A 26,220-nucleotide genomic window follows, 5' to 3' on the forward strand; every position below is an offset into this window, starting at 1 on the left:
CAGGTTTTTACAACTGTGCAAATTTCGAGGTCTTGTCCTTTTGCTTCCTCGATTCCTTGTCCAGGTACCCAAAAAAACTTTGAGTGCCTAGAAAAGCGCTATATAAATGTAATGAATGACACAAGGTCCTTTTGATCTGATTAGAGTTTGATCTGATCAAAAATACAGTAAAAACAATAATATTGTGAAATATTATTATCATTTGAAATAACAGTTTTCAATGTGAATATTAAAGTGTAATTTATTCCAGTGATCAAAGCTGAATTTATCATCATTACTCCAGTCTTCAGTGTCACATGATCCTTCACTAATCATTCTCATATGAGGATTTGGTACATAAATTGTATCAAATATTATTGAATTTCTTTTGTTTTTATACATTTTATTATCAGTTATTATCATTGAAAAAAGTTAATATTTTTGTGCGTGATGCATTTTTCAGGATTATTTGAAGAATAGAAAGTCCAGTGAACAGCAATTATTTGAAATAGAAACTTTTTGTAACATTATAAGTGTCTTTACTGTCACTTCTGATCAAATTAATGCGTCCTTGCTGAATAAAAGTATTAGTTTTTTGTATTTAAATCGTACTTACCTTAAAATTGAGTGGCAGTGTAACATGGTTTCTAAAAATAAAATTAAGCAGCAAACACTACAACAATAATAAATGTGTGTTGATCATCAAATCCTCATATTATTATGATTAGTGAAGGATCATGTGACACTGAAGACTGGAGTAATGATGATAAATTCAGCTTTGATCACAGGAATCAATTACATTTTACTACATATTCACATAGACAACTGTTATTTTACATTTTAATAATATTTCCAATTTTTGTACTGTATTTGTGAAGTCTAGGTGATCCTAATCCTAATTATTATACATTTTGATCGGTAGTGTCCATGTTTTATCTCAGGACATTTATCAGGTTTTTCTTTAAAAAACAACAACAACCCAATTACTAGATTAAAAGAAAGAGTGTAGAGAAGTGATACACAAATGCAATGCGGTCAGCAAATCTTCACAGTCAAATTATTCACACCACAACCAATCAGAATCAAGAGTTCTGTGGCTGCTGCGTAACTTTCGCCCTTCGTTACCTGAAGAGTTGGCAGGTCGATGAATATGTGCCTATCAAGCCTGCCTGGTCTCATGAGCGCATTGTCCAGAATATCTGCGCGATTAGTGGAAGCCAGGACGATCACATGATCTGTGGTACCCATTCCTAGAAAACAGAGATGGAAAATATTTTGATAATCTCAGACTGAAGGTTTCGTGTTACGCCACAAATGGTTTAACCCTCTGGGGCTCTTCGGTCATTTCTGACCTGAATTTTTTTAAATAATTTTTTTTTTAAATCGTAATGGTCCGAAACTTGGTGACTTTATTGGTACTTGGTATATGAACGTAAGATTACAAATTTATTAATATGTTTGAAATATATTGTGGTACAGTTTCAGGTAAAGATTGACTACATTCTAACATGATCAAGTTAATCAGCCCATGGGTTGGAGACATTAAGTCTTTTGTCTTTATGCACTTCCTGACCATTTAGCATTACAAGCTCAGAGCACAATATCGTTTGGCTGATTGGGATTAGGATTGGTGATACTCTGTCTGGGCGGGTTTCCCAAAACCTGTATCTTCCTGGCCAGTATCAGCATGCGAATAGTTATGCTGATTCAATGGGCTCTCATAGTAGGGTGTGTCCTTTTACCTATACAACATTTGCATTGTATTGTTCAGAGTGTCTCCTCCCCTGCTGTATAATCCCTCCCCATGAAATGTAGATAAATTACAATGTACAACTCCTTTAGTGAGACTTGATGACCTCAGCGGAAAGACAGCACGTTTTTCTCAATAAAGAAACCTGCTGAAAAACCTTTCCAAGTTCTCCTGGTCTCTACTTCAAGAAACAAAAGAAGTTCACAACAATGAACACCCTAAAAAATTGGGGACAGGATTTGAAAAGTCTAAGTGGTCGTAAAAAAAAAAAGTCACAATCAGGACTTTCGGGTCAAAAATGACCCCCATAGGAAATGAATGGGAAATTGGCAAAAATATGAAAATACAGAGTTTTTTGTGCATACAATCTACAAATCAGCCAGGATGCAGAAAAAAGCTAAACAGTGAAGGGGTGAATCTCTAAAACATCAAGAGTGCAAAACAGACAAAAACACACACACAAAAACACAATTAGCTTTTGGAATGGAACGCGTTCATTTGTGTATGCGTGTGTTTTTTGTGTGTATAAGTGTGTGTGTGTGAGTTTTTTTGTCTGTTTTGCACTCTTGATGTTTTGGAGATTCACCCCTTCACTGTTGAGTTTTTTTTTCTGCATTCTGGCTGATTTGTAGATTGTATGCACAAAAAAACTAAATTTCCCATTCATTTCCTATGGGGGTCATTTTTGACCCGAAAGTCCTGAGTGTGACTTTTTTTTTTACGACCACTTAGACTTTTCAAATCCTGTCCCCAATTTTTTGGGGTGTTCATATACCAAGTATGTGAAAAATGTGCTAATGCGTGATAAAAATGCTCAATGTGTCCACCGGATGGCACCGATCTCATTAAAAAAATTGCTTTCATGAGGCCTAGGCTTGACTCTAAAATGAAATACAGCGTTAATAAAAAAAAATAAAATAAAAAAAAATTATTTATATATATATATATATATATATTACTTTTTTATTATATTGAATGGGAAAAAACCCAAAAACAAGCCCAGGTGAGAAAAAGTAACGCAAAAGTAATGTAACGCATTACTTTTCTTAAAAAGTAACTCAATTAGTTACTTTTTAAGGGAGTAACGCAATATTGTAAGCAGGGCTCTGAACCGGTTCAAGGAACAAAAACGAAAACCGGAAACTAACGAAATTTTAAGAGGAACAAAAACGAAAACGAAAACGAAATCAAAATCAATTTGAATTGTTCTGAGCAGAAACGTTAATTTGAAATGACCATTAACCGGTTAATAACGTTATTTTATCGTTCTCTTTAATATTTTAATTTGGCAGTGCCCAATCATGAATAGAGTAGCTCCAGCATGTGACGTTGACGGATCAAGCGTGAGTGAAATGTCATCTGTGAATCTACCGGTAACGCAAGTCAGTGTGAGCGCATTTACACGCCTCAAGTACATTTCTTTCCCCACTGAGGTCATCAATGAAAGCGCAGGTATTGGAGGACATTATTTTCGTACGTTTAAATAAGCAGTACGGACTTTAAGCTCAAATAGACTGATTTAGGCTAGTTTGTGGATTTCGTTTAAGCCTATCCAAGTAGGCTATAGCATCTATCAAACATTTGTCCTATAGTCTTTCAGACTGCCAATACAGCTCAATGTTTTCTATATAGACAGTTGATGCTTCGTATTAAATGGTGTTATATTACATTAAATGATCAAGCTTTATTAGCTGACTGAATTTGATTATGTGATGCAGTGTTGCTCAGTGTTTGCTTTGAAATTACCAGCATTAAAAGAGCAATGGTTATCCAGATTATTCTTTATTCATGCAATTTTTAAAACAAGTCGTGTTGAAAAAAAAGTTATGTACAAAGAATGTTATCACTCTTCTGAAAAGAATAGGCATATAGAGGGCGACTTTCCGCTCCATCAAAACAGGTCAATATTTGTCCCGCTGTTTATGCTTTTATTAATGCATGCATTTCTGTTGTGGTTTTAAAAATGTTATGAAATAAATATTCAAGTTTAATTACCATGCGTATTATTATTATTGAGTGAAAAATAAGTCTATTTATACATATTTGTATAGGCTAAATTAAAATAACGTTATTAACCGGTATTTTTTCAAATCAAACTGTTTTCGGAACAGTAATGTTTAATGAGGAACGCGAAAACGGAAACGCTATAATATCGATTCTGCTCGGAGTGAACCGATTGATATTTTTTTCCGTTTTTAAGCCCTGGTTTAAAGGCATGTTCAATGTTGACTATCAGCAACAGCATCGTTTATTCGACTAGTCTTACCGTCCATCTCCACGAGCAGCTGGTTGAGCGTCTGCTCTTCCTCTGTGTTTGAGAAGCCAGACATGTTGGTGGACCGCTTCTTCCCCACGGCGTCGATCTCATCGATGTAGACGATGCATGGAGCTCGGGCACGAGCCTCTTTGAAAAGACTTCGCACTCTCGCGGCCCCAAGGCCTGTGTGGGGGAAGATCATCCAGAAATATGAAGATCTGACAATGGCATTGGAATAATACAGGGTTCCCACTCTTTCATGAACACCAGATTCAAGGACTTTTTAAAGCACCTTTTATTTTAAATCAAGCACATGTAATACGATAAAGGTGTGTGTGTTACTGCCAATATATCGAACACCTACTGTACCTGTGTCTATCATTAATGCAGTAACGCTAAGGCATATACTGACAACTAAATACAATTTCCAATGAGGAAAAATGTCCAATTTTACAAAATCCAATGAGGAAAGAGCGAGCGAGTTTTAACGAGAGATCGCTCTTATTCCTGCTTTTAACATTTATTTCACACTAGTTTTAGTTTTCTTTTTTATAAATCATTACTTAATTAAAACATCAAAATATATTATTGTTTTCCAATTAAATGAAAAGATATGGACAAGTTAATTGTTAGGCATTAAAAATATGCTAAATTATTTTTTTAATCACCTGTACATGTACCTTTTTAAACATCAATTTGAAGGCTTTTAAGACCTGCGCATATATTATATTTAACAGATATAATCGCTGCCGTAATAACGGCCCATTTCATATGTTTACGTGCTTTTCTTCTTTTTATTTTTTCAACGGTGATGAAATATTGCACTTGCCAGCATTTCAGTAATGAAAGTTTAGATCTTTAAAATGCATCCAAATTACAGCAAAGCGCAACCGTACGGTGGCCTGCAGGGGTCAAAAAGGATATAAACAGTGAATTTTGAAGTGATCTCATTTTGACAACTCTGAGATGTGGATTCGGACGGCAATTAAATCACCACACATCCTTGGTGTTTGTCTATAAACAGGAGGTAATTCAGCCGGGGATTTTAACGCGGGTGGTGGGAGAAAAACACTGATATTCTGGATTCGGGCGGCAATAAAATCACTGACTAGCCCCTGTCAATAATGAAAATACCTTACGACCCCACAAGAAACAACTACCGTCCGAATAGGGCTTTTGACAGTAGATGGCGCTTATGGAACAGCAGAAATATATTGAAATATCTTCCTCCCGTAATGCGGTTTTGTTCTGGCTTTGGCAGCACACAAAGGCCAATTTTTGTAATAGCACCATGCTACTCTAACAAAATATAGTTCACACTTAAAGGGTTAGTTCACCCAAAAATGAAAATTCTGTCATTAATGACTGACCCTCATGTGGTTGGACACCTGTCAGACCTCCGTTCATCTTCAGACACAAATGAAGATATTTTAGTGTAAATCTGATGCTCTGAAAGGCCTCCATTGGCTCAATGCACTTTACACTCTCAAGACCCTTAAAAGGCACTAAAGACGTCGTTACAAAGTCCATCTCACTACAGCGGCTCTACAATAACTTTATGAAGACGAGAATAGTTTTTGTGCGCAAAAAAACCCTAAATAACGACTTATATAGTGATGACGATTTCAAAACACGGCCTCATGAAGCTTCGAAGCGTTATGAATCAGTGAGTCGATTCATGATTCGGATCGCGTGTCAAACTGCTGAAATTTGGCGATTCAAACTGCTTGAATCGACTCACTGATTCATAACGCTCCGAAGCTTCATGATGCCGTGTTTTGAAATCGTCATCACTATATAAGTCGTTATTTAGGGTTTTTTTGCGCACAAAAACTATTCTCGTCGCTTTATAAAGTTATTGTAGAGCCACTGTAGTGAGATGGACTTTGTAACGACATCTTTAGTGTCTTTTAAGGGTCTTGAGAGTGTAAAGTGCATTGAGCCAATGGAGGCCTTTCAGAGCATCAGATTTACACTAAAATATCTTCATTTGTGTCTGAAGATGAACGGAGGTCTGACGGGTGTCCAACCACATGAGGGTCAGTAATTAATGACAGAATTTTCATTTTTGGGTGAACTAACCCTTTAATTCAAGCACTTTCAAGGACCTAGGTTTTTTTTCCAAGTTCTTTCCAGGCCTTGAATCCATGTGTCTGAAATTCAAGAACTTTCAAGAAGCGTGGGAACCCTGATAATAATCTCTAACAGCCTTATTTACCTCCAATGACCTCCACAAACTCTGAACCCGCCATGGCCAGGAAGGGCACCTGAGCCTCTGTGGCCACAGCCTTCGCAAGCAGGGTTTTCCCACAGCCGGGCGGCCCCAGAAGCAGAGAGCCTTTGGGAACCTTGGCCCCGAGCTGAAGGTATCTGTCTGGATTCTTCACAAGCAAACAATAGCGTTAGTTTTCTTCTTCTTCCACTAATAGCAGCCCATAGAACCGCTCATGGGAAAGTTATGATATTTGGCACACAGATCTGAACTGATACTAGAGATGCACCGATATGATTTTTTTTTATCGGTTTATCGGGTACCGATTTTAACAAACAATTATTGTCCGATACCGATATTTGTCACTTGCCCTCTTATTAGAAATTGTAATTTAAAATAGTGTTTTTAAAACAAAGCAAAACAAAGTGTGTATAAGTGTGTGTGTGTGTCTGTTCTGCACTCTTGATGTTTTAGAGATCTTCACTGTTGAGTTTTTTTTTCTGCATTCTGGCTGATTTGTAGATTGTATGCACAAAAAAAACTAAATTTCCCCTTCATTTCCTATGGGGGTCATTTTTGACCCGAAAGTCCTGAGTGTGACTTTTTTTTTTTACGACCACTTAGACTTTTCAAATCCTTTCCCCAATTTTTTGGGGTGTTCATATACCAAGTACCGATATGATTTTTTGGGGACAATACCGATTTTAACAAACAATTGTTGGCCGATACTGATATTTGTCACTTACCCTCTTATTAGAAATTGTCATTTAAAATAGTGTTTTTAAAGTAAAAAACAAACAAAACATTATTAACTCATAGCCTACTAGCTAGTTTATTGCTGCATTATCAAATAATTTCTAATGAACATCCACTGGATCCTTTTAACATTCACCAGGCCAACATAAATATATGTTTTAGGGCTGTCAAAAGATTAATCGCGATTAATCACATCCAAAATAAAAGTTTGTGTTTACATAATATATGTGTGTGTACTGTGTTAATTATTATTTATATATAAATACACACACAAGCATGTATATATGTACGAAAAAAATATTTTTATATATAAAACATTTATATTTATATATATTATAGATTATATAAATGTATATACAGTATATACATGCAAATATTTCTTAAATATATACATGAATGTGTGTTTATTTATATATAAATAATAATTAACACAGTACACACACATATATTATGTAAGCACAAACTTTTATTTTGGATGCGATTAATCGCGATTAATCTTTTGACAGCACTACAAAAAACATATATATATATACACACACACACACACACAACAGAAAATATGAAATAAACAGTGCTTTTTAAGTAGGTTTAATGTTAAATAACACTGCATATTCTTCACTGTATAAATTAAATTCATATATTATTATTACATTGAGACGTAGCTCTTCTGTACAACATTAATCCTGTCACAATTACTGCTAAACTGAACTTTTATTTTGACGGGTTGCCGTGTGCTTCGAGTTCCTGTGTGTGTGGGGCTTAATATTCATATATCGCCATTGATTTAAGTGACTGACCAACGTTTTATTTATTCATCGAAACATTCTGTGCCATTCCGCATTATGCAATAAATTCCATTTTTATGACTGGATTCTGTCTGCGTTGTCCGCATCGTGGAAATGAATCCTTATGAAAGTTTAGTCAAAAGTAGGGAGTGATTTATTTACTTTTGTTGTTTGATAAACATTAAAACACAGACGCAGCGCAGCAGGAATATTACATATAATCTTGGATTATGCAGCAGACGTTACACAGCTCAGTGCCTTCACGCAGTTCATTAATAAACCATCGGTTTGTTACATCGGCCTCTCATGATATAGCCGATATGCCGATGGTTGTAAATTGATCAAAAATCGGCCGAGATTTATCCTAATGATCAAACTAAATCATAATAATTATTAATGTTAATAATAATATAGGGACTCCACAACAACAACAACAAAAAAATTTATTGTCTCTGTTTTTTAATTAAAATATAACAAATGAGATTTGAGTGATATTTTGACCACTCAAATAGGAAATGTCCCCGGTTTCCATTTCAGAAATCGCTGTTTTCACTACATTAGTTTGAATCACTACATTTTAGTGATGAGAAATATTTGCAATAAATTTAGTAATGGAGTATTATCATTTAAAATGTTCAAAATCGTTTCTTTTTTTTTTCAAATGTTTGAATTTTGTATGTTTATCTGTTCCAAAGTTGAATAAATCAGACACTGATGGCACAGTGCTCTGTTTTAAGTCTTTTTTTCAAACCAAAAATGCTTTAGATTATTCTGACCAAGCTTGGTGTGTGTTATGACAACCATGACCTGAGAATGCCTGCAGAGTTGTGGCACAGTGCCACCTAGTGGCCAGGATATGTATAAAAATATCTATTTTTGCCTATAACTTCTGACCGGTTTGATCAAAAATCACGAGACCGGTCTCTTTAGATTTGGGGTGACATGCCGAGAACAATATCTAATTTCCCATTTCCATGTGTAAAATGCTGTATTTCACTAGGGTTGTCAAACGTGTCTGTATCTGAATATCTCCCGCACATATTTGGAAATAATGCTTTGGGCCTTACCTTCAGATAGTCCACAAACTCTTTGACTTCCATCTTGGCCTCATGCATGCCTGCAACATCTTTGAAGCTTATACCTTTCCCAGATTTCCCATCGACAATAGTGAATTTAGCCATTTTCAACTGATTCTGGTGGAACAGAGAGACGATTTGACATCACAAAACATTTAGTAGTAGTCTAAGACTAAGACAGATGAAGGAATCGTGACTTACAAATGCACTGAAGCCGCCATCTCTCCCACCCATTCCTGCCAGCCGGAAGATGTACCAGAGGATTGCAACACCAATGGCAGCCATGCCAAGAGCATAAAGGGCACTGTGGAGGAAAAGAGACTGGTCTAGAGCTATTCTACAGTATATTATGACTACAGTCCATTTTATATGCCTCAATTATATTTAAAGGTTGCTCATTTTTGTTTTGGGGTCTCCTACAATAGGTTTACATGCATCCAAGGTCAAAAAACACTTTAATTTTCATTGCATTGACTGCTCTGATTGGTCAGTGTGGCGGGGTGGGCGTGGTCCCGCGAGGTCTGTAGCGGGAGAGAGAGGGCGGAGCCGAGCGGTCGGTAAGTAGGTCAAGTGCAAATGACGAACACCTGTCTCTGATTGCAGTAATTGGCGTGGAGAGACCGCATATAAGCGGCTGCTGGGAGAGAGTGGGGAGAGAGAGACCGACTGGGACTTGCCACGTGAGCTGCCAAACAAGACCTGAGTGACTGTGCTGTACAAGAGAGATCAACTAAAAGAGAGAAGAGTGAACCATTGATGATTGAGGCGCCCTCGTGCGTGATTTATGTTTGTTTATGAGAAAGACTGTTTAATAAAGTTGCAAGTCCCAGTCACGCCGACCCCGCCTTCTTCCTTCCTGACCAAGAGTATTCCGAACCGCTTCACACTGGTGCCGAAACCCGGGAAGGAAGAAGAGAGCCGCCGCCATGCAGACCCCGCCAAAGACGCCGCTTGCGGACCTGGTGTCATCGCTCGCTGGTCTTCACCAACAGACCCACGAAGATCTGCTGGCCGTGAGGGCCGAGCAGGACAAACGTTTTGAGGCCCTCATTCTTGCCCAGCATGAAGACCGCGAGCTGTTCCGGAGCTGGATGGTCCGGGAGATTCCGGCCACCCCCCCGTCTACAACCGACTCGGCCGCCACCATCCACCTCTCGAAGATGGGCCCCGAGGATGATCCGGAGGCGTTCATCGACCTCTTCGAGAGGTCCGCCGAGTCCCGGGGGTGGCCCCGGACGGACTGGCCAATGCGGCTCCTGCCGCTGTTGTCAGGAGAAGCGCAGGTAGCCGCACACCAACTGCCAGTCCAGAATCTCCTGGACTACGAAGACCTGAAGCGCGCCATCCTGCAGCGGGTCGGCCGGAGCCCAGAGCAACAGCGGCAGCGCTTCCGAAGCCTGACCCTCGGCGAGTCCGGCCGACCCTTCACCTTCGCGCACCAGCTCCGGGACTCGTGCCGCAAGTGGCTGATGGCCGGCGGAGGCGACGTCGAGGGAATCATCGACCGTGTGGTGCTGGAGCAGTTCGTCGCGCGGCTTCCCCAGAAGACCGCGCAGTGGGTCCAGTGCCACCGCCCGACGTCGCTGTCCCAGGCCATCCAGTTGGCGGAGGACCACATGGTGGCGTGCCACGGGGTCGGCGAGCCCCTTCCTTCGGCTTCTCTCTCTCTCTCTCTCTCTTCTCCTTCCCCCCCTCTTCTCTCCAAGCCTGTCCCTCTTCCCAGGTCGCGTAGCGGGTTTCCGCCCAGGCCAGCACCGAGGTGGAGGACAGGGCTGCCCGCGGAGGTTCCGGCAGTACCACGACCATCAGCTAGAGGAGGGGGAGCCACCAGCGACCCGTTCCCCACCACGTCCGCGTCGGCGCTCTATCCGCGCCAATTTGGGGAACCGCTGCCAGCCACTAGAGTGGCGGGGAAGTCTGGGCCGGCTTGTTGGCGTTGTGGGGATCCCGGACATTTTATCGATCGGTGTCCGGTGATGGAGGTGGGGACATTGATCCGGGTCCCCGACGCGCCGCAAGCTGCCCCCGATCAAGCTGGCCTGTACCAGATACCCGTGAGTATCAAGGGGGGTACTTATCAAGCTCTGGTGGATTCAGGGTGTAACCAGACCTCCATCCATCAAAGCTTGATTCAACCTAAGGCGTTGGTTAACGGCCGCGTGGTTAAGGTACGGTGTGTGCACGGGGAAGTGGTGGACTATCCGTTGTTGCCCGTGGATATTCAATTTCGGGGTAAAACGCATAGTGTTGAGGTTGCAGTTAACCCGCACCTCCGGCATCCACTAATTTTGGGTACTAATTGGCCAGGATTTAATAAACTATTGGGGCACTTGTGTGTGGATGCCTCTTGGGGAAAGTGTAAAAAAGGAAAGAGACGGTTGCTCAGGTGGGAGAGGTGGATTCGGGACCTCTGGGTGCTCTTCCAGGGGAACAGAGCGGTCTCGAGCTACCCAGCCTCACAGACCGCGATGATTTTCCCCTGGAGCAGTCCCAGGATGAGACGCTTAAACATGCGTTTACTCAGGTCCGTTCCATCGACGGCCATCTCCTCCATCCGGACCAGCCGCTCTCTTATCCTTATTTTTCTGTTTTAAAAGATAGGTTGTATCGAGTGACCCAAGACGCTCAGACAAAACAAGATACAACCCAGTTGTTAGTGCCTAAAAGCCGTCGGGAAATGCTTTTCCAGGCGGCTCACGCGAATCCTATGGCCGGGCATTTAGGAACAGCGGCGACACTTAACCGTCTAATGGCCCGATTTTTCTGGCCGGGCATCCACGAGAATGTACGCAGGTGGTGTGCGTCTTGTCGTGAATGTCAGTTGGTGAATCCACCGGCCACCCCAAAAGCACCATTGTGCCCGCTCCCGTTGATGCAGGTCCCCTTCGAACGAATTGGCATGGACCTCATCGGGCCATTGGAACGGTCAGCACGTGGGCATCGCTTTGCATTGGTTCTGGTGGACTATGCAACACGATACCCGGAGGCAGTTCCGCTCCGCACTATTTCGGCGAAAAGTGTCGCGAGCGCACTGTTTTCCTTAATCTCCCGGGTGGGAATCCCGAAAGAGATTCTCACCGATCAGGGCACGGCGTTCATGTCACGAACGATTCGCGAACTGTATGAATTATTGGGCATTAAATCGGTTCGCACCAGCGTCTATCACCCACAAACAGATGGTCTGGTGGAACGATTTAATCGCACATTGAAATCCATGATTCGTAAGTTCGTTCACGAGGACGCCAAAAATTGGGATAGGTGGCTAGAGCCTCTGTTGTTCGCTGTTCGCGAGGTCCCGCAAGCCTCCACGGGGTTTTCCCCCTTCGAGCTTCTCTATGGACGCCAGCCTCGGGGGGTGCTGGATGTCCTTAGGGAGGCTTGGGAGGACGGACCTTCGGCGAGTAAAAATGAAATTCAGTATGTCCTGGACCTGAGAACAAAACTCCACACTTTGGGGCGGCTGTCAATGGAGAATTTGTTGCAGGCTCAGGACAGACAACGACAGCTCTACAACAGAGGCACTAGACTGCGTCAATTTTCACCGGGAGATAAAGTCCTTGTATTACTCCCTACGTCGAGTTCTAAATTACTCGCGAAGTGGCAAGGGCCCTTTGAGGTCACACGGCGAGTTGGCGAGCTCAACTATGAGGTCGTGCGGTCAGATAGGGACGGGGCACGTCAAATCTATCACCTCAACCTCCTCAAAAAATGGTCTGAGGCGGAGTCAGTGATGCTTGCGACGGTAGTGAGCGGAGAGGAGGATCTCGGGCCGGAGGCGGTCCAAAAGCCTCAATCTATCGCTCTGGCCTCGGGAGGAGACCACCTCTCACCCTCGCAGCTCACTGACGTAAGTCGTTTACAAGCAGAATTTGCTGACGTCTTCTCGCCCCTACCCGGCCGGACCGACCTCATTCAGCACCACGTTGAGACGGAGCCGGGCGTGGTTGTTCGCAGCCGGCCTTATCGCTTACCTGAACACAAGAAAAAAGTCGTTCAGGCAGAATTAGAAGCTATGCTAGACATGGGGGTAATAGAAGAGTCCAACAGTGACTGGGCGAGCCCGATTGTTTTAGTCCCTAAACCTGACGGCTCGGTCCGGTTCTGCGTGGACTACCGTAAGGTAAACGCGGTGTCAAAATTCGATGCTTATCCAATGCCAAGGGTTGACGAATTGCTTGATCGGCTAGGAACTGCTCGTTTTTATTCGACACTGGACTTAACAAAGGGATATTGGCAGATCCCCTTGTCTCCTCTATCCAAAGAAAAAACAGCTTTCACCACGCCGTTTGGATTACACCAATTTATCACCCTTCCTTTCGGCTTGTTCGGGGCTCCTGCGACCTTCCAGCGTCTGATGGACAGAATTCTCCGGCCGCATGCTGCATATGCCGCTGCCTATCTAGATGATATCATCATCTATAGTGCGGACTGGCAGCGTCATATGCAGCACTTGCGAGCTGTCCTGAAGACGCTGAGAAGGGCGGGGCTCACGGCCAACCCAAAGAAGTGTGCGATTGGGCGGGTGGAGGTAAGATATCTGGGCTTCCACTTGGGTCATGGGCAGGTGCGTCCCCAAATTGATAAGACCGCAGCCGTTGCGACCTGTCCGAGACCCAAGACCAAAAAGGAGGTTAGACAGTTCCTGGGGCTGGCGGGGTATTACAGGAGGTTTGTGCCTAATTATTCGGAGCTCGCCAGCCCGCTGACTGATCTAACTAAAAAGGAGGTGCCAGATACAGTTCAGTGGACGGAGCGGTGCCAGCAGGCTTTTACCCAGATAAAGGCTGCTCTGTGTGGTGGACCGCTCCTACAAGCTCCTAACTTTTCTCTCCCTTTTTCCCTACAGACTGACGCCTCGGACAGGGGGTTGGGCGCAGTCCTGTCCCAGGAGGTGGAGGGTGAAGAGCGGCCGGTGCTGTACATCAGTCGCAAGCTCTCTAAGAGAGAGACGATGTACAGCACCATAGAGAAGGAGTGTTTGGCCATCAGGTGGGCCGTTCTCACCCTTCGCTATTACCTCCTCGGGCGGGAGTTCACCCTCTGTTCGGATCACGCCCCCTTGCAGTGGCTCCACCGCATGAAAGATACCAACGCGCGGATCACCCGTTGGTATCTGGCGTTACAACCCTTTAAGTTCAAGGTGGTCCACAGGCCGGGTGCTCAGATGGCTGTGGCTGACTTCCTCTCCAGGAGGGGGGGGGGGGGAGGCTGCAGGCCGGATGGCTCCCCGGCCTGAGACGGGCGGTGGGGGTATGTGGCGGGGTGGGCGTGGTCCCGCGAGGTCTGTAGCGGGAGAGAGAGGGCGGAGCCGAGCGGTCGGTAAGTAGGTCAAGTGCAAATGACGAACACCTGTCTCTGATTGCAGTAATTGGCGTGGAGAGACCGCATATAAGCGGCTGCTGGGAGAGAGTGGGGAGAGAGAGACCGACTGGGACTTGCCACGTGAGCTGCCAAACAAGACCTGAGTGACTGTGCTGTACAAGAGAGATCAACTAAAAGAGAGAAGAGTGAACCATTGATGATTGAGGCGCCCTCGTGCGTGATTTATGTTTGTTTATGAGAAAGACTGTTTAATAAAGTTGCAAGTCCCAGTCACGCCGACCCCGCCTTCTTCCTTCCTGACCAAGAGTATTCCGAACCGCTTCACAGTCAGATGATCCAGTCTGTTGTGATTGGTTTACTCTGCTCTGATTGGTCAGATGGCCCAGTCTTTTGAGATTGGTTTACTCTGCTCTGATTGGTCAGATGCCAAACTCTTCCAGTCTCAGCTACAACTACAGTGTTTGAGGGCGGGGCAAAGTAGACGTTGTTCGCGAACAGCCAATGAAAACCATATGCAGGTGTTATGCAAATGAGTTAAAAACCTACGTAGGTGTGTACAGGAAGTGAGACTGGAATGTGCATTTTGATCCTTAAAACTTTGCAGAAATTTTACATTCACAAACAGCTCTTTTACCAGTGTTAGGTAAACGCATTACAAGTACCTTGAGTTACGTAATAATATCACTTTTTCCAAGTAACTAGTAAAGTAACGCATTACTTTTCAAATTTACAACAAAATATCTGAGTTACTTTTTCACATTAGTTTGACTGACAGCTCTCCTGTCTCACTGTTGAGAAGAATAAGTGCAGAGGCGTGTGTGTGTGTGTGTGTGTGTGTGTGTGAACATGATGGTTATTGTAGTTCTAGACTAAATGTGAGCATTTATTTATCTCACTTGCACAATAAAGATTCTGTCCTCCTCAAAATGAATAAAATCAGTTAAAATCAGAATACTATGCAAACCTCCAATAATTAAATGTTAAATAAAACAACTATTTTTATGCATAATCTACCTCTATATTTAATTTACCAATGTCTTGCTGACCTTTGATGATGAAAATTTCTAGATTTTTTGTTTTTATTGGTGTAACTTTTTTCTCCTGCGTCCTCTTCTCCATTATCCAGAGCTGCGCCCTCTAGTGTTCATGAGGGAATCTGCATCTTTACCTCAGCCTGGGGCTTATTATTTACATTTTGGTATGAAGAGGTCTTTACCGTTGCACAAAAATATAACTTTGTTATTAAAAAAACCCAAAAACAAGCCCAGGTGAGAAAAAGTAACGCAAAAGTAATGTAACGCATTACTTTTCTTAAAAAGTAACTCAATTAGTTACTTTTTAAGGGAGTAACGCAAAACTGTAAGCAGGGCTCTGAACCGGTTCAAGGAACAAAAACGAAAACCGGAAACTAACGAAATTTTAAGAGGAACAAAAACGAAAACGAAATCAAAATCAATTTGAATCGTTCTGAGCAGAAACGTTAATTTGAAATGACCATTAACCGGTTAATAATGTTATTTTATTGTTCTCTTTAATATTTTAATTTGGCAGTGCCCAATCATGAATAGAGTAGCTCCAGCATGTGACGTTGACGGATCAAGCGTGAGTGAAATGTCATCTGTGAATCTACCGGTAACGCAAGTCAGTGTGAGCGCGCATTTACACGCCTCAAGTACATTTCTTTCCCCGCTGAGGTCATCAATGAAAGCGCAGGTATTGGAGGACATTCTTTTCGAACGTTTAAATAAGCAGTTCGGACTTTAAGCTCAAATAGACTGATTTAGGCTAGTTTGTGGATTTCGTTTAAGCCTATCCAAGTAGGCTATAGCATCTATCAAACATTTGTCCTATATTCTTTCAGATTGCCAATACAGCTCAATGTTTTCTATATAGACGGTTGATGCTTCGTATTAAATGGTATGTTATATTACATTAAATGATCAAGCTTTATTAGCTGACTGAATCTGATTATGGGATGCAAGGATGTGTTGCTCAGTGTTTGCTTTGAAATTACCAGCATTAAAAGAGCAATGGTTATCCAGTTTATTCTTTATTCATGCAATTTTTAAAACAAGTCGTGTTGAAAAAAAAAGTTATGTACAAAGAATGTTATCACTCTTCTGAAAAGAATAGGCATATAGAGGCGACTTTCCGCTCCATTAAAACAGCTCAATATTTGTCCCGCTGTTTATGCTTTGTAATTAATGCATGCATTTCTGTTGTGGTTTTAAAAATGTTATGATATAAATATTCAAGTTGAATTATCATGCGTTATATTATTATTCAGTGAAAAATAAGTCTTTATTTATAAATATTTGTTTAAAATATAGGCTAAATTAATAACGTTATTTTTGCACATCAAACCGTTTTCGGAACAGTAATGTTTAATGAGGAACGCAAAAACGGAAACGCTATAATATCGATTCTGCTCGGAGTGAACCGATTGATATTTTTTTCCGTTTTTAAGCCCTGATGAATGAATTTATTTTTATTTCGAGCAATATATAAAGACGCATAACAAAGGCAATAAAGAAGCATTATGATTAGTCTGTACAACTAGTTAAATTCATCATACTTTAACATCACAATTCCAACTGTTGCTCGAAAAGGAGTGTGTAGAAGTCAACTTATTTAAACCCACCCCAGTTACAATTAAACAGGAAAAACAAAACAAAAAAATGTATTGTAATGCATTACTTTTCAAAGTAACTTTCCCCGACACTGTCTATAACACACGGCATGAAAGGTAATATTATCATTTTTTTCAGATTTCAGGGAGAAAAAGCCCAAATGACTCACTTCCCAAAGAAGCCTGTGCGCTTGTAGGTCACTGGTATTCTGTCTTTGGCGTCTATATTCAGCTCTTCCTCTGCTGCTCTAAGCTTCTCCTCAAACTTGTCAATGTTGGCCACCTGCATGCGGTACATCAGCGCCAGTCTCTGCAACAAACAACAGGACAATAATCAAACGGGAATTGATAGCAACACAATGATTTTAAACTCAAGTATGGCACTAACAGGTCTTCCGAAGATAACAGCACCAGGGTGAAGGTAGATCTCCACAATGTCACTCTCTGGAACCGCCTGTACTCGCGACACCTCCCCTTTGGCCAACATTTCATTCACAAAATCATTCCAGGATATGTTTCCCCCACTGGTATTGATGGAGTTGAGCAAGCTCATGATGACAGCGATGATAAAAAGAGTGCGCAGTCGCTCCCTATACATCTGATCCTCCTGCTCTCGTCTCTTTTTCTCTTCTAAGGGGAAACAGAAAGCAATGCATGATGGGTTATCTGGCTGTCTGAATTATTTGAGTTGGTCAAATTGCTTAATTGACTGTTGTCCCAGTCAACCTAATGCCACACACACACACACACACACACACACACACACACACACACACACACACACACACACACACACACACACACACACACACACACACACACACACACACACACACACACACACACACACACACACACACACACACACACACACACACACACACACACACACACACACACACACACACACACACACACACACACACACACACACACACACACACACACACACACACACCTAGCCTAATATATGTACAAGTTATTAAGCAATTATTGATATAAACAACTAAACAATCAGTAATAAAATAACAAGTTACAAAGAAATTACAAGCAAGGAAACACAATAGAACAATTAAGACACCGTTTAGACAAGGTTTTATTAGGCTGCTGTCACTTTAAGACCTAATTTACACATCAGTTTTCTTTCCCAACTGTTTACATTCACTTAAGACTGTCAACGTAAATACTCGCCAAGATTTACTCCAGACTAACATTTGGTGGCGCAGGGGGAAATTTATCATAAAGTTTATTTTATCAACAACAACAAAAATTGTTTTGCATTAATAAGTGCAGTTACTAATAAAATTACATGTTTGTTTATTGGAAATTTAACAGTGGAAGCACTGAGCTTTAGTTGACATGCAGATAACATTTACTTTTATCAACAACAGTAACGTGCAAAAAAACTATTTTTTATTGGGAAAATGTAAATATTCTACTGTAAATATATGAAATGTGCCGTTGTTGATCTACAGTCTCACACTGATCTTACCGACAGCTTCAGTGATTATAGAGGAGCACAATTTGAAGAAAAGTTTTTGTTTTTCATGAGACTACATCTCGCGAGACTAAACTGTGACGAGATTTCTCGCGAAGGTGAAAAGCTGTCTCATATTGTCATGACGCAGTGTGAGGGTGAAGTTAGGATAGAATAGGCCAACACTACGTTTACATTATGCATCCACTGTAGTTTTGCTTTTTATATAATAAAAACGATTTAATTCAGGCGGATAACAGTCGCTTCAATTCCATCAGCTCACCCAAGACGAGCTGTTTGAGTCGTGCGTGCAGCACTGATCACGTGACGAGAAGACATCGAGCGTGTTATGAGTGTGCGTTACGTGTGCTTTCTATTCCCAGAGTACGCACGATCGCGAAATTCAAAGTGAAAGTAAACGCGAGCGCGCATTCAGACGCGCATTCAATACGTTACCTCTGTTTGAAAGCGGCTCCTTGAGGCACGCGAATATCTCCCAATATAAAAGCCATCCTGTTGTAATCATCTCTTCTGTATCATGCTTGAAGATGAATTTGGTCTCTATTTGCACTTTGAATATTGATTACTTTGATTATGGTAATTTTTTGCACTTAATATCTATGATCAATTTGTGGGAAGGAGTTCAGTTAGGAGGTCAAAAGAAGTGATTTGAACACAAATACTCTCATCTCGCTGAAATCTTGACGGATTTACAAATGGTTTGGTTTCTTACAAACGTTATTAACGTGGCTATAATTATGGATGCTTGAACAAATTATGAATAATTATTCATAAGTATGCAGTGTCATAACTACATCTCTGACGTTTATAACAAACCAAACAGTTTGAAAATTGGTAGAAAATTGAGCAAGTTATGGTTATTTAAAAAGTACACGCACCATTAAAACACAATGAGTGAGCGAGCTGACTGTGACAAGATGGCCGCCAGGTGTGGACGTCGACCTCCATTGGCCAGCAGCGCGGACGAGACATCTAGCCTTTATTATGGATATCTACGGATCTGAATACCAGTTGTGGAGGATGTTTAGTCCCACCCTCCCTTGGGGGTGATATAATGCTCCTCTACTTTGTTTTGGGATCCTGTTTACTCTCCAAAAGTATATTTTGTGATGCAAACCATTGATTCAAAATTTAACAAAATACCTTCATCCTCCTCTGGGGTCTTCCCTTTGCCACCCTCTTTCTTTTCATCTCTTTTGTTGGATGTGCTGAAATAATGAGTAGTGCCTGACAGATGTGAAACAATTTCCCATTATGCAATGCACCAGGAAGACATACATCAGAACAAGCATTAAGATTCAGAAGAAGTCAAAAGCTCTGCACCACTACTATAAAAATATTCCTACTACTTACCTAATAGTTTCCACAATTTCATAGGAGTTGTGACCAATTTGTGGCGACAATGGAATTCAAGTCCAATAAGCCTTGGGATTAAAGGCTTTGTCAAAATGTTCTGCGAAATAATGGCAACTTGGTTAATCACCAAAATAACAATCAATGGCATGCATAGACAAACAAACCGGCAAATACACCGGCCTTTTGAGATTACCTGCCATGATTATAATCAACCTGTAAATTCCCTAAACTCAATCTGTTCATCATACAAAGCGATCATATCTCTTCAGAAAGCTTAGACTAAACCCTCAATTCAAATGGATTAGTTTTACAATCTCTTTATTGACTTTTTGAAGCGTTAAAGTGGTAGTTGCGTAGCTGTCAATGGAGGGACAGAAAGCTCTAGATTTAATCCATAAAGATCTTCATTTGTGAAGATGAACGAAAGCTCACGGATTTGTAATTAAAGGGTAAGTTCACTCAAAAATGAAAATAACGTTGTTTATTCCTCACCCATAAGACCTCCGTTCATCTTCAGAACACAAATGAAGATATTTGTGTTGAAATCTGAAGGCTCTGTGAGGCCTGTATAGGGAGCAAAGCAATTTACACTCTCAAGATCCATTAATGTACTAAAAACATATTTAAATCAGTTCATGTGAGTACAGTGGTTCAATATTAATATTATAAAGTGATGAGAATAACTACTATAGAAAAACTAAATAACGACTTATATAGTGATAACCGATTTCAAAACACTGCTTCATTAAGCTTTGGAGCGTAGCGAATCAGTGAGTCGATTCAGTGGTTCATAGTCATGTGATTTCAGCAGTTTGACACATAGATATGTATACATAGATTCCCCATTCGACCTCTCCAGGCACGTCGACGCGCCACCATTTTAGAGCGGTCAACACACGATAGGCATGTGCCGGTATCAAATTTTCATGTTGCGATTAATTGCCGAATCTTTTATCACGGTATACGGTATTATCACGGTTTTGAAATAAGTTGCAAAAAAAGTGTTGTCATACTATAACCGGTTTGATAACTTTCTTACAACAAAAGAACCAAACATTTAAATACATTAAAGCAATACACAAAACTGTATAATGTAAACAAATATTTAAAACAGATTCAGTGCAAAAGAATTATAAAGAACAATAGGTAACGTTTTACAATAATGTCTCACCAGTTAATGCATTAACATCAACAAAGAATGAATAGCTACATTTTTACAGAAGTTACTCTTCTTTGATAATGTTAGTTAAAAAAGCAACAGCTCAGGTCCATTAAATAATACAGTTACAACTTTTGATTTTAATAATGTGTTATTAAATGCTGAAATGTACATTTAACTAAGATTAATACATGCTTTAGAAGTGTTTTTCATTGTCAGTTTGTTAATGAATGAACTAATGTTAAATAATGGAGCCTTATTGTAAAGTGTGATTGAACAACAGTCCGAACATATTCAAACAATATCTAGGGCATGTCATTTAGTCCAGATTAAAATATAAAATGTTTAAGTTTGAAAATGAATAGCCTTAAGTCTTTAAGTATTAAGTATTAGGTTGTGTGACATGTTGTTCATTTTAAACGGTTGATGGGTAAAGTATTCTTAAAATGCATTCTAAAAATCGGAATAATTCATAATAAATAATTATTCACGGTATTTTGAAGTGTCCACGATAACAATATTGTGCATGTTCATTATTGCGGTAAATCGTATTACCGTTTACCGGCACATGTCAAACACACGTAAACACTTCAGAGGCTGTCAATCATCACTCACATAAAAAAAAAAACAACAACACTGCGCAGCATCTGTAAAGCCCAACGCGATTTAAATTCACGAAGAAATTGGATAACCTTTCGATAATTTTATAAAGGTTTTTTTTATAAAAACAATAGCAAAACAGGATGAGTTTTGAGAATTTAAGCTTTCAGATAATTACTTAAAAGATGGGTTGAATAAATAGGTTTTATTGATGTTTATTAAACACATTACTAGCTAATTTATTACTATTTTTTATAATTTATTTACTTTGATGGCTGATTGGTTGATGGTTTATGATTTCTTTCCAATTAAGTTGTTTATAATGAGTTCACTGCGTTCATTAAAAGCTGAGCAATGTGTCTGTAGGGTTCTCTGATGGTCAATAATATTAATGAGATTAAGAAAATGTAAAGATCTTTAACCAATATTTTTAGAATATGCAGAATTATCTACCATTGATGATAAACTAATCCTAACTCATCAGCTTCAGTATATTGATAAATAAATATTCATTTCATACATGCATGTATTTAACTACGGTTGCAGACGCACAGGGAACATTTGTATATTCACAAAGCCGGCTTTGACCATTCGAAAATGGCGGACGGCTAGCGGCCCATAGAAACAGTCGCTAATGGGGCATCTAAGTATACATATCTATGGTTTGACACGCGATCCGAATCATGATTCGACTCACAGATTCGATACGCTCCGAAGCTTCATGAAGCAGTGTTTTGAAATCGGTTATCACTATATAAGTCGTTATTTAGTTATTTTTGTCACACCAGAAATATTCTCATCACTTTATAATATTAATATTGAACCGCTGTACTCACATGGACTGATTTAAATATGTTTTTTGTAGGGCTGTCAAAAGATTAATCGCGATTAATCGCATCCAAAATAAAAGTTTGTGTTTACATAATATATGTGTGTTTACTCTGTTAATTATTATTTATATATAAATACACACACAAGCATGTATATATTTAAGAAAAAAATATTTTTATATATATAAAACATTTATATTTATATATATTATAGAATATATAAATGTATATACATGCAAATATTTCTTAAATATATACATGAATGTGTGTGTATTTATATATAAATAATAATTAACAGAGTACACACACAGATATTATGTAAACACAAAATTATTTTGGATGCGATTAATCGCGATTAATCTTTTGACAGCCCTAATTTTTTGTACATTAATGGATCTTGAGAGTGTAAATGTCATTGCTGCCTATGCAGGCCTCACAGAGCCTTCAGATTTCAACACAAATATCTTCATTTGTGTTCTGAAGATGAACGGTGGTGTACATTATTTTCATTTTTGGGTGAATTAACCCTTTAAATGACAATTTTCATTATTTGGTGTACTGTCCCTTTAACGTCACTGAACTTCATATTCGCATAAATAGTTTATATAATGTTTGGTCGACGTTTAAAGAAAACCCACCTGGATGTGTCCTGATTTTATCCCTCTTGTGTTTGGAGTCACATTGTTCTCCAGGAGTTTCCTGCTGGGTTGAAAACAACCCAAGCGAGACGACAACGACCAAATCCGTTCGTGACATTTGCTTCCCCGCAGCAGAAGTATCGCGGCCATCCTAAAATCCTGTTTATCGCGTCGCTTGGATCATAACGTTCCTATACCTGCACGAATGACCTCTTTAAGAACCGATAGCACACAACCGACATGCTCTTATCCAACACAGACAAATATAGCCGCGGATCAATAACCACCGGGTATATTTCAGAAATTTACAGATCAAATACACCGCTTGAATAAAATAAAAATGATACTTATTACAAGGATATTACAAAGCTGTCTATTGAAGCCGTTAACTCTATTTATGTTTACCGTACAGGCTTGAGAAACATGTCCGTTGAACTTTCACCTTCGGAATCAGCCAATCAGGAAAGGAAACAGCTCGAGAACGGGGTGTGGGGAATGTAGTTCTTCTCGCAGTTGAATAACAAGGAAAACTACAAACGGTTGTAGTTGGGGCATGCGCAAACAAACAATAAATAAATAAACAAACACACACACACACACACACACACACACACACACACACACACACACACACACACACACACACACACACACACACACACACACACACACACACACACACACACACACACACACACACACACACACACACACACACACACACACACACACACACACACACACACACACACACACACACACACACACACACACACACACACACACACACACATATTCGTAATAGTGCAATAAACATTTTAACTGGCAAAAATAAAACAATAAATCATTTAATTATTTAAATTAATAATATGTTTAAGTATGTACACTGCCATTCAAAAGTTTTTGATCTGTAATATTTTTAATGTTTTTAGAAGTCTCTTATGCTCACCAAGGCTATTTAATTAAAAATGCAACAACAACAAAAAACTGTAATATTGTGAAATATTTGAATATATTTTAAAGTGTAAGTTATTCCTGTGATCAAAGCTGAATTTAGCATCATTACTCCAGTCTTCAGTGTCACATGATAATATGAGGATTTGATGCTTAAGAAACATTTATGATTATAATTAATGTTATTTTTTCAGGATTCTTTGATGAATAGAAAGTTCAAAAGAACAGCATTTATTTTAAATAGAATATTTTGTAGCATTATAAATGCCTTTGCTGTCACTTTTGATCAATTGAATGCTGAATAAATGTATTAATTTCCCATTCTTACTGACCCAAAAAACGTTGCAAAAGTTTTCTATTTAAGACAAATGCTGTTCTTTTGAACTTTCTATCAATCAAAGAATCCTAAAAAAAAGTTTTCAACACTGATAATAATCATAAATGTATCTTTATCATCAAATCCTCATATGATTAGTGAAGGGTCATGTGACACTGAAGACTGGAGTAATGATGATAAATTCAGCTTTGATCACAGGAATAAATTACACTTTACTATATATTCACATAGATAACAGATATATAACATTTAAATAATATTTCACAATATTATAAAATATTATGTAGAATAGTATATTACATTACTTTTGTATAATATTATATTATAATATAATATTACTTTTTTGCATTTTTAATAAAAATAAATGCAGTCTTGGTGAGCAGAAGAGACAACTAATAACATTAAAAATCTCACCAATCAAAAACTTGTGAACGGCAGTGTATATATATATATATATATATACACACTCTAAAAAATGGTTCTTGGCTCGTAATCATAGGGGAACCTTTTTTAGTGCTATATAGCACCAATTTTGGTGCTTCAGCGGTTCTTTGACTAAGGTGCTATATAGTACCTCTGAAGAACCAAAATTGGTGCTATATAGCACTAAAAAAAGGTTCCCCCTTGATTACGAGCCAAGAACTATTTTTGGTGCCATATAGAACCTTTTTTTTTTTTTTTTAGAGTGTATATATGTGTGTGTGTGTGTGTGTGTGTGTATGTGATTTCAGATGTCTTTGTGTTGGGATATGAAGTGGGGGCAGAAGATTTGAGTATAAAGATGTCTAGAGTTATGAATAGAGTTGGAAATATCTCAGAACATTAATTCTAGGCTCTTTACAGCAGATGGAGTCATTGCTTCATTCTGCTCTGCAAGAAATCGGCGTCACAACAACACAAGCCCACGAGCCTGTGACGTCAAAGCGAAATTAAAACAAAAAGCAACACATCTGAGACACATTTGACCAAAACAAGTCAGTGAAAGCCACACGTGCTGTAGCTCATGAGCTCGCGATCCGTCTTCGGGAAGCAGTTTAAATAATACTAACAAAAGTGTGCTTTAGAAACGGTTGTTTCAGATCTGTTTGAATTAAGACGGGATAAGGAACAACATATATGTTCACTCGTTTCTTAAAAACTCGTATTCCCACACGGGTTCTCCATTTTCCTCTCATCCAAATGGAGCTCGCAAAAATACGGCACTGCGTACGCCATTACGGCTCGAGTTCGCCTCAGAAAACGACGCGGAGGCTTCCTTCGGAAGAGCCAAAATGGCGCCGGTTTCACAGACCAAACAGTGACCGCCCACACGCGTCAGCCAATCACAGTCGGCGTCTCAACTCCTCGCGTCCGCTCTTCGTCAGAGCGAGTCAAAGGCCGATCGAAACGGTTCGGAAGGAGTCGGACGTTGAGGATTAACTTGAAGCGGAATTTTATTTTTTACACCTCGAATCAAGTCAAACCTGCAAGTTTAGCGTTACCGAGACCTGTGGACTTTTTAAAAAGGGACGGACGGAGAGTGTGTAATCCTTTCCCTGAGCAGTTTATCGGGAGATTTTAACCATCGCATTTTTCTGAGGAGGTAATCAGTGATTAGCTTAGCACGCTGGCGCGAGCGCGGACTTGAGATGAGCGTCGCGCGCCTCGGATGTTCCCGCATCGGAGCTTGCTGAAGCAGAAGGCCTCAAATGGGAAAAACAAGCATCGGGAAGGAATACCAAGTATAATTTTGTAGATGTAGCTCACGTTTTAAAGAAGGTAAGCCTTTTTAAACAGCTCTGCTGTCCTTTAAAAGCCATTTCGTGCAGGAAAACCGTCTGTATGTCCTCTCAGGCGTCGACTTTCACGGTTAGCCCGCTAACGGCTTTAGCCCCGTTGCTAACGGGAGTTTGTTTCCCTCCCCCACCCTGAAGTCGAGGAAATGTTTGCGTATTGATGAAAATATCTGTCTATATTGTTAGTCTGTGCAGATGTACTCATTCCAGCGCTTTGTGTATGTCCGTGTGTAAGAACTGAAGGCTGGAGAAATGTAAATAATGTTGTTGTTGTCTCTCTGGGAATCGGATACGGGTTTAAACCCTG

The 26,220-nt window shown here is 40.1% G+C and overlaps 2 protein-coding genes across 8 annotated transcripts in view; one reads left to right on the top strand and one right to left on the bottom strand.

The window, feature by feature from the left end:
• spg7 (SPG7 matrix AAA peptidase subunit, paraplegin) overlaps nucleotides 1-23,309 on the bottom strand; it is a 38,274-nt gene extending 14,965 nt beyond the window's left edge. For 2 of the 4 annotated variants that reach the window (XR_013815664.1, XM_079806041.1), the window contains exons 1-10: nucleotides 22,848-23,303; nucleotides 19,618-19,717; nucleotides 19,408-19,491; nucleotides 17,155-17,396; nucleotides 16,937-17,076; nucleotides 9,017-9,119; nucleotides 8,807-8,932; nucleotides 6,205-6,367; nucleotides 3,996-4,169; nucleotides 1,105-1,229 (exon numbers count right to left, since the gene is read on the bottom strand). Coding sequence is in view for 3 of the 4 variants with exons in the window: in XM_079806041.1 (XP_079662167.1) it covers nucleotides 1,105-1,229; nucleotides 3,996-4,169; nucleotides 6,205-6,367; nucleotides 8,807-8,932; nucleotides 9,017-9,119; nucleotides 16,937-17,076; nucleotides 17,155-17,396; nucleotides 19,408-19,491; nucleotides 19,618-19,717; nucleotides 22,848-22,997 (1,407 nt within the window). In the remaining variant the exon portion in view is untranslated. Of the gene's footprint in view, nucleotides 1-1,104; nucleotides 1,230-3,995; nucleotides 4,170-6,204; nucleotides 6,368-8,806; nucleotides 8,933-9,016; nucleotides 9,120-16,936; nucleotides 17,077-17,154; nucleotides 17,397-19,407; nucleotides 19,492-19,617; nucleotides 19,718-22,847 lie in introns of all 4 variants that reach the window. The other 2 variants (XM_079806042.1, XM_079806043.1) reach the window with 2 other exon arrangements.
• A 1,792-nt stretch (nucleotides 23,310-25,101) lies between these two features.
• Nucleotides 25,102-26,220, top strand: part of ankrd11 (ankyrin repeat domain 11) — a 211,552-nt gene continuing 210,433 nt past the window's right edge. For 2 of the 4 annotated variants that reach the window (XM_079805988.1, XM_079805990.1), the window contains exon 1: nucleotides 25,102-25,896. The gene's annotated coding sequence lies outside the window, so the exon portion shown is untranslated. The remainder of the gene's footprint in view (nucleotides 25,897-26,220) is intronic. The other 2 variants (XM_079805989.1, XM_079805991.1) reach the window with 1 other exon arrangement.

Source organism: Gobio gobio (assembly GCF_949357685.1).
Source record: "Gobio gobio genome assembly, chromosome: 2".
NCBI lineage: Eukaryota > Metazoa > Chordata > Actinopteri > Cypriniformes > Gobionidae > Gobio > Gobio gobio.